Consider the following 17,412-nt stretch of genomic DNA (forward strand, 5'->3'; position numbering starts at 1 on the left):
TTTATGATTCATCTTAAAAATAAATTTTACTGAGAGTTACTCATTTTAATTTAATATATAAATGTAATTAAATAATATTTTTATATCCAATCTTTTACTTTCTTTTAGAAAAAAATAAATTAAATAATAGGTGGAACTAATTCAAATCAACAAAAACCCAAATGTTTTGACTGGTTTGGATTCGTTATTTGCTCTTCTTTTTTTCATTTTTCTAATATTTTTTTTCTATATATTAGAGAGAATTGATCGAGTAATACTCAATATCAGAAACCTCACTTCTAATGCAATGTCAAATTTTTTAATTCCGTCACTAATCACGATATGAAATCTAAATGGCGGTATTGTTATATATAAAGAGAAAATTTTGAGTGTTCCTTTAAAGACGTGGGAAGTGCACCTAATCATTGCTCGTTGATAAAATGTCCAAAATATCTATGCAATATAATGTAATGTAATTTATCCCACCCATTAACCGTATAATAAAACCATATTTACAGTATACAAGAGATTGTGATCAAAATCTCCGGTGGGGATTTTTATGTAAATTAATAGATCATAAAGGGCTTTATTATTAACTCACGGCTGTCTGTTGAAGAACGACGATGGAGCCGGAAAAATATCCTGCAGAAGCCCAAATTCCGACTGCCGCCCATTATAAGTATAGTCGAAATTGCTATGTGAATAAATGGATGCGCTGCCACCGACGGCCTGGTTGTTGTTGCTGGAAGCATTGCTCAATAGTTCTGCAGGGAGAAATCCGACGCCGCCAACCACCGGCATTGGTGCCAGCATGGACGGCTGAAAGGCACCGCTCGCCGCCGACAGGTTTCCCCTTAGTGTCGCCGGGATTGGGTGGTTGTGTTGACCTTCGTAAGTCGTAATTACAATAGATGGATCTTCGAAGGATCTCTCTACTCGTTTTTTCACTCCACATTTCTGAGTCGTACATCTGTAATAGCTCCTGCAGAATTAATAATCCCACACAAAATTATCAATTCGACCCATTTAACTCTAAAATCCGACGAAATAATATAACTCAACTGACATAAAAGAACAATAATTAAATATAATCTAAACTACACTTATCATTTATATTCTCCATTTCTCTACTACACAAAAGAATAGAAAAGAATTTAATTTTTTTACAAAATAAAAATATCACGTAACAACATTTCATTGAACAGATGCACATAGAAGCACCCAAGTTTTTCTACACATAAAATATGTACTATATCAATGGTTGGATTCTTTCCAACATATATTGTCAAAAAAGGGGGGAAACCTTCTTTCTTCTCCATTTCACATTTGGTCAAATATGCTAAATTTTTTAACTTCTTTGTGAATCTATTAAAACTAATTAAAAAGCTTAAGCAAATGGATTTCTTTTGAAATGTTTTATTCATATTATTCTTATTACTTGTGGATTTGGATATAAACCCAAGGTTCAAAGGTGAATCTGTATGATATTATCAAAATTGTTAAAATTGTAAATTTAGATGTTATATGCAGAAAATTTTTCATCTTCTTTTTTTTCTTTTAATAAAGACTTCAATAAAACCAGGAAACCAAAGAATGAAGGCCGTGTTCTTAATTACATTCCAACCATCTATAGAAGCAAGAACTCCAACAGCTTCACAAACATAAGAATTCAAGAAACCAACTACATAACAAGCTACACAATGAGTTCACAAACACCAAGGTAAAAAGACAAAGAGCTAAAACACCTATCTCATCACTAATTTATGTTAAAGAAACAACCCACAATCTCTTCCTATTTTCTTTAAACTGAATAACATTTTTATTTTTGGATTTTTCTTCTAATTCTTAGGTAGATTTCAAGTAAAAGAACACCAAAAAAAAAAAAAAAAAACAAAAAGAAAAGGTTTGAGAGACAGAATGAAACCTAGGATAAGCACTGTTCTTGACAGCCTTTTGTCCATACTTTCTCCATCTGTATCCATCTTCAAGATGATCAACCTCGCTCTTCGTCATGAAAGCAACTCTCGCTTCTCTCTCTTTCTTCTCTCCTTTCTTCTTTGATGATTTACCTGATCTGTTCACCAAAATCAATAATTAATTTTAAAATAATAATAATAATAATAACCCTTAAAAAAAAAAAAAAAAAAAAAAGAAAAAATACCCAGCTGCCTTAGAACTCTCTCCTCCATCTTCCATATGATCTTTGTTGATCTGTTTATCCTTCTCTTTCACAGAATCGTCCTCCTGATCAGCTCCAGCATCAGAAGACGACAAGGAACCAGAAGAATTCATGGGAGTCCCCGAAATTTCATGATTATTATTCGAATAATCCGATGTTACCCCAAAAGCTCTAACTAAAGACTCGTACTCATCCATCCCACCATAAAATAGATCTTTAAACATTTCGTCTGACATTGAATCAATCTCGGAGACGACGACGTTTAATGCAACCAACACCAGAAAAACAAGAAGAAGAAGCTATGGGTTTCGTTCAGTCTCTTTTGGTCCAGCCCGCTTCTGGACGTTTTATATATATATATATAAAATAATTAATTAAGAAATGAAAATTGTGTTTAGGTTTAAATTAGACTGGCAATAGTGATCATTCTATAAAGACCTTTGACGAACTTGGGTTTGTATTTTTTCCATCTACTTTAAATTAATGAAACTATTATTATTATTATTACAGCTGCTAAAAGTAAATAATAGTGTGGTGGACTCCATAATTAATTAATTAAATAATAATAATAATAATAATAATAATAATAATAATAAATATTATTATTATTATTATTATTAAGGTCTGGAAGATGTGCATTCATATTACAAAACTAAGAAATAATGTTTAGTCAAATAATTTATTTAATTACTAAGTACTCTACATCCTAAATCTTGGACCTCTCTACTAGTTTATACAAGAAAATTATGGTTACTTGTAATTTCTTTTATTTCATCTCTAAATTTTAAAATATTATATTTTTACTTTTATGAATTTAATTTATATTTGGTTAAGTAATTTTTAAAATGTTTTATTTTACACTTTTACTCACTAGTTTTTTACTATTAACATTTAACTTTGAGTTAATTAATTAAAAATAATTATGATATTATATTTTTTAATTAATTTTAATAGTGATGAAAAATTCATAAAAATTAACTTAATTATAATTAATTGAATATTTTTAAATCAATTAATTGGTAATAAAGTGAGTATTTAGAAAAGTCAAAGTTCAAAGGGTAGAGTTTGAAGTCCTAAAACCAAATAGAAACAAAACTCAAAATTAAAAAAAAAAAAAAAAAAAAAAGTAACACTTTAAAACCTAAAGATCAAATAAAAATTAAACTAAAAACTCACAAAGTAGTAATGTTCTAAATAAAAATTAGGTCCAAAACTTAGTTAGGGTCTACAAAAGATTTTTTCCCTATATGCACTTTTATGTTCACAATTTATGTAACATTCTTCGTAAATCTAATTGAAAAATGAGGTCGAATGAAAGAAGTTGAGATTACATTTATAGAATAAACAATATTACATTAGTAGCTTGAATTTTTAAATTAGGTTAAGGGGAAGTTTAATTGCCTTACACAAGCCCTACTCTAATTTTGGCTTTAATTGACATCAAAAGAAAAAAAAAATGTCAATAAAGACCTTTGTTAATGACCAAAAAACGTCAAAATTAGTAAACATTATATTATGTCATGCCTAAGCTTTCAAAGTTAAGGATCTTGTATCATTTTTATGCAAGATGTGACTTATATTCATTATATATTATAAAACGATTTAATATTTATATACTCTTTGTTCTTTCGATTTATTTAACCTAAAAACTTTGAATATGATGAGTTAGAATTATTGTGTGTACTACTTTGAATATTAATCTTTAAGAAAAAGATAAGAGATATTGAAAGTTCGAGTTTGGTATTTGATTTTTAGTTTGTTTAGTACATTTTGATTTGGTGTATGATCTATATATGCTATTTAATTAAGACTAATTAATTTTTATTACACCTAAAAAGAGCTAGTAGAGGAACCACAGTTGTAAACTTGACTAAATGACTTTAATGCAAATAAATTTCTCTTTATTTCATTAATATAATTTGGCGAATTAAAAAAAATATATGGTTGACCTTTTCTTTCTATATAATCTTTTTTTAAAGGATTTTATTAATCCAAACCCATTTGATAATCATCTCATTGTTAAAAATTAAAAATCCCATTTGATAACCATTTTATTTTGATTTTTGATTTTTGAAAATTAAGCTTATTTTCTCATTATTTTTGCAATGATGTGCATCTTTCTTAAGTATAATAGTTCAATTCTTAACTAAATTTTAAAAACTACTTTTTTTTTTAATTTTCAAAAATTGGTTTTTTTAAACAATTGGTAAAAAGTAGATAGCAAGTGAAGAAATTTGGAGGTAGAAATAGTGTTTTTATAGACTTTATTTTCAAAAAATCAAATGATTATCAAACAGGACCTAAATTATATCTATTATTTACCCTTATGTTTCATTTGTAATATCTCTATCCTAGTATAAAGATCATCTATAAATTTTAGTCAAATAAAAAAAAAAAAAAATTTGATGGCTACTACTAGTTACTATTATTACTTGATTTTAATTTTAGAAATATTTTTAAAATATATTAAAAACTAAAAAAAGAAAAAGAAAAAGAAACAATAGAGAAAAAATTATTTAGAACAGAGGAATATTCCAACCACTTTAATATCCATAAATACAAGATGATAAAATTTTATACTGTCTAATTATCTTAATCACTAATTAGGTTCAAAATAGGATTTATAGACAAAGATTGAAATAATAATCTATATGTCGGTAATCATTAAGTCCATAAATCAATTATCATTAAGATTAAATATAAATTGAATATTTTCAAAGCCTCTAGAAATATTAATGGAACTGAACAATATCACCAATTAAGCACAAATATATGAATTGTCAAAAAAAAAAAAAAAACCCAGAAATATATGAATATGGATGCTGATACAAATATAAATTATTCAAGCAGTAAAACCAACTTCTTAACCTAAATAGTTAAGAAAAATTTGAATTTATAAAAATATTCGTCATCAATATATTCATAAAATTAGCCTAGAAAAAAAGATATAGAGGCTCATAAGCAATTCTATTCTATTAAATTATATAAAATACTCATAAATTTGGGAATAGATTTTATTTATGTTTCTGGAATTTAAAATTTTTTATTTTAACCCTTTTAACTTTTTGAATTTGTTCCAAAAAACATTAAGTTTTCTTCTAAAATATAAGACATAAATGTCAACATAAACATAATTCAATCGTATATAACATAAATATCTCACATCATAACTCATTTCAACTATATAACTTTTTTTTTTCTTATAAGAAGAAAGATTTTCATATTTGAAAGTGATTTTAAAAATTAATTTAATATTTAATTTAAACCTATGTCACCACGTCAATTTACATAATTTGTATAATTTAATCTAAAAGGACATTAGAGGAGAAAGTTGTGTTTGAAAAGGTCAAAGGCACAATTAGAGAGGAAGAGAGCGCGTGGATTATACGGCAGTGAAGAGCGAGTGGGTGATGGTGAATAATGGCGATTCGTAAGAGTCAGTCACGACGGGCTAAAAATCGAGTCTCTGGTCAATAATTCAAACTTTCGATTTATAAGGAAAAAAAGGAAAAAGGAAAAAGAATCTCTTCGAGGGAAAATGGAGTTCGAGAGTACCACGTGCCTGGCACCGTCATTTGACCGTAGCCAAAACTACATGTCGGCAAATTAACAGCCGCTTTTTCCTTACATACCTCCTCCTCATTCCTCAACACCGCTCTGAAACGACACAACATCCCTACTGTTTTTATTTCTCTCTCTCTTTTTTTTTTTTTTTTTTTTTTTTTTTTTTTTTTTTTTTTTTTTTTTTTTTTTCAGATCCACTTTTCAAAAAACAAAAAAACAAAAACAAAAAAACAAAACAAAAATTAGGTCCACGAAAATATATGGGATTTTTAACTATACTTTTAGTTGGTCTGAATAACATTTTGTTTATCTATCATTGTTTTTAGGTAAAATATTTTGTTTATTTAACTTTCAAAAGCATCTTTTTTTTTTTTTTTTCTAAAAAAAGTCCTTTTATAATTTTGTATATATATTCAAATTCAAATTGAATTTTTAAAATGTCTATTTCACTTATACCCATTTAGTAATTATTTTGGTTTCATTTGATAATCGTTTTTTTTATAAAAAAAATTGTGTTTATTTTCTAACAATTTCTTACACATGTGTTTCACCTTTCATAAGTAAGCATTTGATTTCTTAACCAATTTCTTATAATAAGTTTTTGAAAACTACTTTTTTTTTAGTTTTCAGAATTTGACTTTGATTTTGAAAACATTCCTAAAGTGTAGACAAAGAACCATAGAAACCATTAGATGGAAGTGATTAATAGGCTTGATTTTGAAAAATCAAATGGTTGTCAAACAAAACGTTTTTTTTTTTTAATTAAGCCTATTTCTTATCAATTTCTTGTAATTTTTTGCATGTTTCTTAAGTGAAAGAATTGATTTTTTAGCCAAATTCAAAAAATTAAAACAAGTTTTTTTAAAATTTTTAAATTTAGCTTTTTTTAAAAGAAAAATAATGGTAAAAATTAGGATAACAAAGCAAAAGATTTAAATATAAAAGAAGTGTTATTATAAGCTTAATTTTCAAAAACTAAATATAAAAATATCAAATGATCACCAAATGAGCCTTTAATTACTTTAGTATCAATTATTTACATAAAGTATCATATGACAGAGAATATATATGTTAACACGTGATCATCCAGGTTGAACATTCTTTCTCTCCTAATGTTGGTTATAACTAGGGGCGATCATCGACCGGTCGGGGTCGTTTTTTGACCAGACCGACATCGAACCGACCAGAATCGGTTCGAAATCTGACCAAACAGGTCCCAGCCATTGACTGAGCAGAAATATGACCGGTCGGTCGGTCGGTTTGGTCGATTTTTTCATTTTTCTTTTCCTTTTTTAATTATATTTATTTATTAAAATTCCTAGAAAAATTGCTATTAGGTAAAAGCTATATTTAGTTATAAATCATTATCGTTATAAATAGCAATTTTTTAATACAAATAAAAAATCAACTATTTATTAACTTCCTTATCAATCATGTTTAGTTTTCTCTCTTAATTTGTGATTGTGATTCGGAATTCAAGATACTATTTCATATTTTAATACTTAAGAAACAGAGGAACAGAGGTATTAAAAATAAAATATTGATATGATTTGATTTGACAATCCTTAATATTTAACCATTAACATGTCCATTGTTTGGGATTGTGTTCGCTTCGCTTAATTGCTTAAAGAACCTCTAATACATATTACATATATATTTGAAAAAAACTAATATGAAAGTCAAGAGTGTACGTCGCAAATAGAAATGTCACATAACACATAGTCACATACAATTAAATTAGAAATTACAACATAAAGTCGAATGTCAAATACAACCAAATTACAATAAAATCAAATGATAAATGCTTAATCGATAACTGACAACTTTACAAAATCTGAAAGGTCTTGAATCTCTTTTTCATTGTCCATAACCGCTCTGAATCCTATATAATTAAGATTAAGAAAAGAAGGACAACCTCATTAAGATTTTAAACTAACAAGTTACAACTACAAAATACAAATGAATAAAGTTTAAAGTTAAACAATTGAATTCAAATAATGAAGCTTCTTCCATATCATGTTGAACTTCAAGATCTATTGGACTAGAATTTAGCCAATTTTGAGTACAAATGAGAGCCTCCACTATTTTTGGAGCCAGTGAACAATGTGATGAATCAACAACACGTCCTCTTGTACTAAAAGCCGACTCAGACGCTACAGTAGATACTGGAATTGCAAAAATATCTCTAGCCATATGACTAAGAACCTCAAACCAATGATTGTTCATCTTTCACCATTGAAGTATGTCAAAATCATCTTCATTCTTAACATTGGCTTCCAACAAATAAATATCAATCTCTAACCCCTATTCGAAAGGTGTAGTTTCATCACCTTCAAAATCAATATCAATTGTTGTTGGGGTTGATGCCCTAAAGTCTCATGTCCTGTAGTTTGTAAACAGTATGTACGAACACTTGTGTTTTTAATATATGATATTTACTTCACATCTTGTATTTTGCTCGATTAATTGTTTTATTTGCTTTACCACAAACCAATAAACATAAAATCCCTGGTTATCTGTATGGGACTCAAGCATGTATGTGGTGACATACAAGTGGATCATGTCTTAAGTGATAACCAAATTGGTCTGTAGTAAATAGATAAATGAGGGAAACCTTATCCTGGTAACGCTACGGACGCGACTCGCTTTGTGGAATGGTCACAAGTGTTGTGACTTGTCACAGATGGTCTGATCCTGATCATTCGTGTTGGGGACATGTGAGCGGGGGCGTCCTATACAAAGAGTTTGTATAAGACCAGACCACGAAGTGTTAACGTCTCGTTATATAACACCGTTCATGACAGAGACTTCACTTCACTAGGATAACCATAGGTAACATGACCTCAATCCTGAGTGAGTTGAGAACTCCTGCTATTGAGGGTAGTTCTTTGATTTGTATGGGTGCGAGTGACCAGGTCACAGATTCAAACCTACCATTTTAGGGATTCGTCTGATTTAGGAGCTAGGAACTTAGCAACACAAGATGGAATTCATTCCTTCCCCGAGGCAGGGTAAGTAGATAGATGGCTCATTTAAGGGCTGATTCTGGGGCTTGAACGATGTGGCGCTACACACCTTCTCTTGGCCCGAGAGGTGTTTACACATAGTTGGACTATGTTGTATTATTCATTTGAGGAATCAGTGGTACTTAAGGAGTGAGATGTAACTAGAGCGGCAAAATGGTAAATTGGCCCATCTGTACTTACGAGCATCTGTGAAGGGTCATCGTATTCATGATTGGTTATATTCGATGGACACAGAAATATATCTGTGGTAAGAAGAGTTCAACTGTTGGTATTTAGTGGAATCACTGACAGTTAACGGATGGTGGATCTCGTGGCTAAAGAGTTTAGTCAGCTATTCATGTACTGTTGGAGCTTCGAGCCATAGGTTCATTAGGTCCCTTTGGTAGCTTGGATAAAGTCGAAAACCAGTGTTTGGGTTAATTTGAAATGTTCAAATTGGCAAGAGAAAGTTCAATTATATATGATATAATTGGATTGGTTAATTATATATGATATAATTGGCTAAATGGATGAGATACATTATTTTGGAGGAAATTAAATATAAATATGATTTATATCAAGTAGAGGAGAAAATACTATAGTAGATATGTGATATCAAACTATAGGATATAAATATAATATGATTATATTAATTAATTAATTGATTGATTAATTATATGATGATTAACCAATTTTTCCACGTTCGGACGTGGGTAGTGGGCAGCGTTGGTTACGGTAACCGACGGATTAAAAATGAAAAGAGGTTTTCATTTTGCATGGTGCATTCATTATTTTCGATCGCCCAAAAGATTTTGTGAAACGATCGCCCGAGAGCCTATACGATAGTAGCTTCTCTATCTAAACGATCGTCTACCTCACGATTTATCTAAACGATCGTATACGTTTTTCCTAAACGATCGTTCAGCTTTTCCTACACGATCGTGTAGCTCCTCTATGCGATAAGCATTTCTACTATACGATAGCATTGTATTATCTCCCACTTGCTTATCATTTACATGACTCATTATCCTCCGCCCTCTACCAAACTCATCAAAGTCCACCCTTTGGGTTTTCACTTCGAGAATACCTGGGGTTCATTACTGTTGGTGTCGTCCCCGCTGCAGCGTTCGTGTTCGTGTTGATCGTGTTGTTGCAGTCGACGTTCTCGCCGGGTGTTGGTAGATCTGTTGGAGGGATCCGCTGCTTGGGGTTCAGAAGTTCGAAGAGATTCTTCAAATGGTATGGAACCCTTTCCCTGTTATTTATTTTGTTCTGAGCATGCCGATAATTAGATTTATGTGCATAACTGTTTATGTTGAATGTATATCATTTGTATTTCAGTCACGGTGAGATCGGAACGATCTGAACACACTCATGGAACTCTCAGTATGAGTTCTTTCAATTGTATCATAGACAAAGTCTTCAACCACCTTTTTAGTTGGATCACAATTAATCATGATCTCGAGGCTGAGACAATTGGTGTATTAGTAGTAGTACTCCCACTCCCACTCCCATTCTCACTCTGAGTAGTATTGTACTCATGAAAGAGACGTCTATAACATTGCTCCACTATATTTCCCATAGATTTGGCAACCTCTGGCCCAAAAAAAAATTTAAGGCAAAAAGATACAAACCTTAGCTTTTTCAAGGATCTAGCACAATAGCAACATACAACAATAGATTTTTTTTTTTTCATTTTCCCCCAATACTTATCAAATTTGGCCTTCATGTGATTGGTCATTCCAACTAGCATTGCATTTGCACTACCAGCATTCAAACGTATACAATTCTGAACCACTGTAATCTGATGAAAAGCCATATTTGAAGTGGTATACAAATATCCTGAAATTTTTAACGTCACATCATAAAAGACCTTTAAAAACTCAATCAACATCTTAGCATTTGTTGTCCAATCTTTCTTATTTGGTGACAAATCGTGTCTATAAAAAGCATCTTCATCTTCTAATATATCAAAAGTCTTTTCAAACTTCACAGTTGCCTTAAGCATCAAATATGTAGAGTTTCATTTAGTGGGAACATCAAGACACACATAACTCATACAAGAAAATTTTTCAATTTCAATGCACTTTTTAAATTCCAAAAAACATGTAAGAAAAGATCTTATAAATCGTACAGCATATCAAATCCTTTCAATGCAATCATTATGTTCCTTAAAAGCATCACATACTACAAGATTTAATATATGAGTACAACAACGAACATGCATAGATACTCCACCAAACAATAATTCCTTATTGAATCTTTTCAGAAGATAATGGCAGTGTCACTCAAACTTGCATTATCAAGCGTCAAAGTCATTACCCTTTCAATGCTCCAATCCTTCAAATTATTTTCAATAGTTTTACCAATAATATCACCTTTATGATTCTCAATTGGACAAAAACTAAGTATCCTTTTATGTAATCTCCAATCAGAATCTATGAAATGGGCAGTTAGTACCATGTAATTTATATTTTGTCCCCATGTCCAACAATCCGTAATGAGATAAACTCTATATTTTTTGTTCACAAACATGTCTTTCAAACATTTTTTCTCATTAACATACAACTTAAGTACATCTCTAGCCACAGTAAACCGAGACGGAACAACAAATCTAGGTTTACTTGCACATGTTAATCTATCGAAAAATTTCTTAAATCCTTTACCCTTTACAAACTTGAATGGCAATTCGTCAACAATTACCATTTCAACCGACGCTTCCCGACAACTCTCTAAACTATATGACTCACATACAAGTTGTGATGTATTATCCTCAACATTGTCTTTGTCTTTAGTTTTGAAAGCTAATGTGATTTGGGTTGGATCTCTCTTTTTCTGATAAGGGTATTTTTTACAATTTTCGAAATGATTCTTCATAGTCCCAATACCATTACGTTTAGAATGACATACATAGGAAACTCCACAGTACTTATTAAGCATGAGGGTCTTTAAGATCACCTTTTAACCTCTCAAAATGATCCCAAACCATGGATTTTTTCATAACCTTCATTCTTTTTAGTGGATTTGGATCATCTAATGTCTCATTTTCTGAATCAACATCAACGAAATTTGTATTGGCATCCGTTTCTGCATCTCGTTCATTTTTTGAAACATCAATTGCAATTCCATCAAATTCCATATCCGTTGAATCCATGTAGCTGAACCACACCATGTCAGACGTCAGTATCACAATTCACAAAAACTCAAAGTATTTCAGTTTTACAAAAACTCAAATCTCAAAGTATTTACAAAAACTCAGATACCCATACCCTTATCACCTTATGCATGAAACATGAGCAAATAAGGAATCCATGCCAGAACACATAATATCTCAACAAATTTCACAAACGACTCATAAGAGATAATAAGGGGAGTAATAGTGCCTCTAATCCTCATGTACATTGCCTCACCTCAGTAGAACAACAACCAACACTCATCCCCAATTTGTTACAAAAAATGTAAACTTTCAATACAAGAGACTATGCAACTCAAATTTATTAAAAGTGAACTAAATAGTAAACACATCTAAGAAGAAAAAAAAAACTCATAAGACCCATATTAGTTGGAAAAGAAAATATTGAAAGAGATTAGCATTATACGAAACAAAGTGGGTGTTTATATTAGCAATATTGAACAGAACTCACCAAACCTAAACCGGCCGAAGTGGGTATTTATATTTTATTTTATTATATGCATTATACGGTACGAATTATGGAATGAAGAAGAAGAGAATGATACGGACCTGCAGGCAACAACCGGTTGAACGAAGAGGAAGAAGATAGTTGAACGAATAACGATAAGAAAGAAGATGGTTGAACGACGGGTGCTGGAATGGAAGGAAGAATGACCAACACAATGAAGAGGAAGAAGATGGTTGAACGACTACTGCTGGAATAGAAGGAAGAACAATCGCTGAACGAAGAAGATGGCTGAAGAAGATCGCTAAAGTCTAAACGAAGAGGAAGAAGATGTCTGGCGCTGCAGCTTCTGATGGAAGAATGGAAGATCCCTAAATTTAATCGGTTTTAAAAACAGAAAATTGACACCGACCGCTTTTGTATGATTTTCCGATCGTCTGACTCCATTTTGATCGGTTTGGGTCGGTCATGTCGGTTTTTCGGTCTAACATGTTCACCCCTAGTTATAACAACTAATGAGTTTTCTATAAAGGAATACCATGTTTGGTGGACTATTCATATTCTATTTTATGTTTTTAAATTTATTGAAATCAACAAATATGTGTTTGGTATAATCTAGATTGTGTTTTTAAAACTATTTTTTTAATTATGTGATCCAAATAATGTAAATTCTGAAAACAACATTTTTATATTTTCACTAGATCCTGATTTTGAATTTTAAATTTTAAAATACATAATTATATTAAATACCGATAAAAATATTTAGAAATATTGTACATCATGGTACAAATTTAATTCATTTTTTAAAATTAAAATATGTATTATAAATTATATAATATTACAAAATAATAACTATACATTTTTTTCTAACATAAATCATGTCATAAATAAATTAATAATAATTTATTGTCAACTAATATTTAATGAACTACAACTACTTTTATGATCTATAAATTTAATACAAATCCATTTTAAATAATTGTTTAAATTAGAAACTAAATTTTAAATACGTTACCAAATAATTATATAAAAATATGAAATATAACTTTATTTTCTTTGAATCTTTTATTTTCAAATTTATGTTTAAATAAGTTTAAAAATTTAGAATGATTTTGTAATCGGAATAATAATCTAACCATATTTGGTACATTCCCCTCCTAGAAATTGAGAAGAAAACAACTTTTGAAGGTATTGTGAAAGGAAGGATATTATTAAAATAATTTAATTTGGTAGCACAATTATTACTATTGATGAGATTTGAGTATATTTATGTAAGAAAACATACAGTTTCATCGCAAAATTATTTGACAATAAGATGAGTAATCAATCTATCATATAAACACTGCATGTTCTCAAATTTTTTAATGCGAGATTCTCAACAAATTATATACCAATATCTTAATTTGTCATATTTGTTTATCAATCTTGTCCTGAAACCATGTGGACAAATATTAACTTAATAAGTCGGACATTTTCTTAATAAAGTAATTTTTTTTTAATGAAATTCAGTAGAGTAATTAAAAGATAAGAGACGAAGATACTAAGGTAGATGTAAAAGAGCTCATGTCTCATTAATATGTAGTGTCCTTCGTTATATTTATATATTAAAAATATTTACAAAGTGAGATTAGAACGAGGATGATTTCTCCAACATGACAAAAAACACTTGCATATAATTTATTTAATTTAGAAAACAAGGTTACATTTTTTTGCAACCACAATATAAGTTGAGCAAGTTAAGAATTATTATATTATTCAGATCTCTCTCGCTAAATTAAGATGTGACTCTCACGTTATGATAGATTTTTTTTTTTTTTTAAAAAAAATCTTTTCAATGAATAAATAGGAAAATAAATATAAAGATCATGCAAAGATTTGGTTAAGTTTCAAGACTTCCATTATTGTGTGATAATAAATTGAAATAAATGTATAGGTGTCATGTTTGGAGAGACAAGGAAAAAAAATAGTTTATTTATCAAGGGAATCTAATCAAAATATACTTCTTCACTATTTTGTACATGACAAAAATTACAAAAATAGTTCATTCTTCTTTCATTTGTTTGACTCCACCTTTTTATATCCATTTCACAATGAAACCATATATTCTCTCTTTTATTCATTCTCTATCACACATGCCAAATGCACTTTTATAGTTGATGTTATTTGGGAGTGTTTTTTAGATTATAAAAATAAAAAACACGTAGTTAATCGTTCTATATTAACTTAACTTTTACACTTTTAAATATATTATCGAAATTGATTATTTTGAATCAGTAAAAATTTGTTTTAAAATGATTTTAAAAAGGATAAAAGTGATTTGATCATTTTAAAATCAGTCTAAAACATGTTTTAAATGAGTTGTTTCATATTAGATTTTGGTCAAATCAATCCCCATCAAATTAATATGTCGGTTTTTTACAAAATAAAATGAAAAATATATTAATTTTGAAAAAAAAAAAAACTACCAAATCAACACAAACTAATAACATATATAACCCTACAGAGTCAAAATCTATTGATAAAAAAAAGTGTATTATATTTAGTGGATTAGTATTTGAATTTCGAAATAATACATAAAGAAATTAATAAAAGGCCTATTTTCGTTACTTAAGTATAGACACAAACAAAGATAATTAAGAAACAAAACTTTTTTCTTAAGAAAAAACTCTCTTTTATATATATTTCTGATTTATACACGAAAATTAAAATAATAATAATTAATTTCAATCCTTCCATTTTCATTAAGTTTTAAAATTTATTCAACTATTAAAATTGAATTAAAAAATAAGGAAAAAATTGATACATAAAATTATAAAATTAATGAAATAATGATGTTGATTTCCTTTAACCTTCTAAAAACAAATCTTGCTGGAAAATGTTTCTTTAATAAGATCTTAGGGACATGTCGATATTTTCATTCGTATTTCCATGTTTTCATAGATTATATCGATATGAGAGGTGAATCATTTTTTTCATTATACAGTAAAAAAATCAATGAAACATAATAATTAAGCAACAAAATATCTCTAATATAAATATAATATAAATAATAGACATATTAACTTGTTTAAAAATCATAAAATATTTATTTACGAATTTAAATTTATTGTTTTATTTCTAGAAATATTCATTGAAATCGAAATTTCCAAAAATTTTCATAAAAATAAGATCTTGATATTTCTATCGATACCAACATTTTAAATATTGATCTTAAGTATTAAATAACTTTAAAAAACTCACATTATCTTTTCACTAACGTTTGAAATAATAAAATTAAATTAATGTAAAACTTATTCGAACTCAATTAAAAAAAAATAAAGGATTAAATTAAACAACTGAGTGAAGTCAAAACTATATTTTAATTAAGGAAAATTATTTTAAATAACAAAACTGCTAAAAATATTTACAAATAATAGAAAAATATCACCATTATCTGTGATATACCGTGATAGGACTAATATTTGTATCTATCATGACAATCATTTAGTTAACCCTAACTATTATTGATTCATTTTCCTATATTTGAAAATAAACATTTAGTTAACCCTAACTATTATTAACTAAACCTTTTAAAATAGTATAATCAAGGAAGTTTATCATTTATTTTTTCAAATTCAGCAAGTAGACAAAAGAGATTCAAACTTGTAATCTCTTAATTGATAAAATATGTCTCAACTAATCAAGTTATGCTCGCATTGGCAAAAGAAGTTAAAAATAAAATATTTCTTAAATGAATAAATTAACCCCAAAAACAAACTCAAATTAGTTACCAAAACACTAAAATCTACCACTAAAAAAAGATATAGTAAGTTTACAACAAATCTTGAAAGAAGCTTTTAGTAAACCATAAAGAGGAAAACACTAAAAAGTCCATTCAATTGTACATGAAAGCATGTACTTTAAAGTTTTATCTGATCAATTTGCATGTGCTTTTTTTCAAAGAAACAAGAAAAGAATGGGAATTAAAGCTAATTAACAAAAGCTAGGTTAGTCTCAAGACAAACCAACTTTATAACCTTTGAACTTTCAAAATAATTGCTGTTTTTCTGACCAAGTCAAACCTAGTTTGTTGGCTTGTCACAATCTCAATTGTCAAACACATTTTCTGATGCGCCACTCGATTATGTTTTTAAACATTTTCTTCTTATTCACTATATATTCAATTAAATATCATATATTAAAAAATAAAAAAAAATAAAAAAATATAAATCAAAATAAGTATAACTCGACCGAATATGATGTGTAGATGTATATCAACCTTTAGAATTTTAATTTAGGTCAAGATCATATAATGATAATTATAAGTTTAATTCATTTTGGTGTTAAAAAATATAATAAAAAAAATTGTGAATTCCTATGTGCATTTTACAAATATGAGGACTTATGAAGTCTATGAAGCACAGACACAGATACGACTATACGATACAGATATGATCGGATATGGCGATTTATCAATTTCTAAAAAACTAAGATACGGATATTTCTAAGGATGCATCATTTATATATATATATATATATATATATTTTTAATATATATATTTCTAAAAAACGAGAATACTGATACGTTAAAGATACATTTTTTTTCTTTAAAAAAAATCTAGGATATAGATAATTTAGCATACAAATTAATAACAATAGCACAAAATATAATATAAACACTAAAATACAAAAAAAAAAAAAAAAAGAAGCAACATCTAAGATGTTGAAGTACAATAGTTAGTAAAAATGCAATAAGAAAGTGACTAACTCATATTACAAAGAAGAAGAAGATTAGAGGGAGAAGTATGAAGATAAACAAAGAACTTCTTCATTGAATTGTTGAAGATATCCAAATGGTTTATATTTTGGTCGATTTTGTGAGGACTCAAATGTGAAGATGGAGATTAGATGATTCTAGTATAGGGTCTGGTCCATTGTTTTTTTTCCCTTTTAGTTTTGGACTCAAGTAGTGGGCTTTTTAAATAGGTTGCATAGTTTCAGATTGGGAAAGATTAGATTAGTTGCTTGTCTTTCTTCTTTAAAAAAAAATATGCGTAGAAATAGATAC

The 17,412-nt window shown here is 28.6% G+C and overlaps 1 protein-coding gene across 1 annotated transcript; it reads right to left on the reverse strand.

Annotated features, from left to right (window-relative positions):
* Positions 1-371: 371 nt before the first annotated feature.
* On the reverse strand, positions 372-2,530 carry WRKY71 (WRKY DNA-binding protein 71). The gene is made up of 3 exons (XM_039027278.2): positions 2,141-2,530; positions 1,904-2,053; positions 372-961 (listed from the first exon to the last, which is right to left on the reverse strand). Exons 1-3 carry the CDS (start codon positions 2,392-2,394, stop codon positions 577-579), a joined length of 789 nt encoding a protein of 262 aa, XP_038883206.1. The 5' UTR covers positions 2,395-2,530; the 3' UTR covers positions 372-576.
* Between the last annotated feature and the right edge of the window lie 14,882 nt (positions 2,531-17,412).

Source organism: Benincasa hispida, chromosome 3 (genome assembly GCF_027475165.1).
Source record: "Benincasa hispida cultivar pf3 chromosome 3, pf3_genome.v1.1, whole genome shotgun sequence".
NCBI classification, from domain to species: Eukaryota; Viridiplantae; Streptophyta; class Magnoliopsida; order Cucurbitales; family Cucurbitaceae; genus Benincasa; species Benincasa hispida.

Coding starts and splice junctions, on each gene's coding strand:
- WRKY71 (XM_039027278.2), bottom strand. CDS start 2,394: ATGTCAGACGAAATGTTTAAAGATCTATTTTATGGTGGGATGGATGAG. Junction 2,054..2,140: donor GAGAGTTCTAAGGCAGCTGG/GTATTTTTTCTT, acceptor TTTGGTGAACAG/ATCAGGTAAATCATCAAAGA. Junction 962..1,903: donor AAGAACAGTGCTTATCCTAG/GTTTCATTCTGT, acceptor TTAATTCTGCAG/GAGCTATTACAGATGTACGA.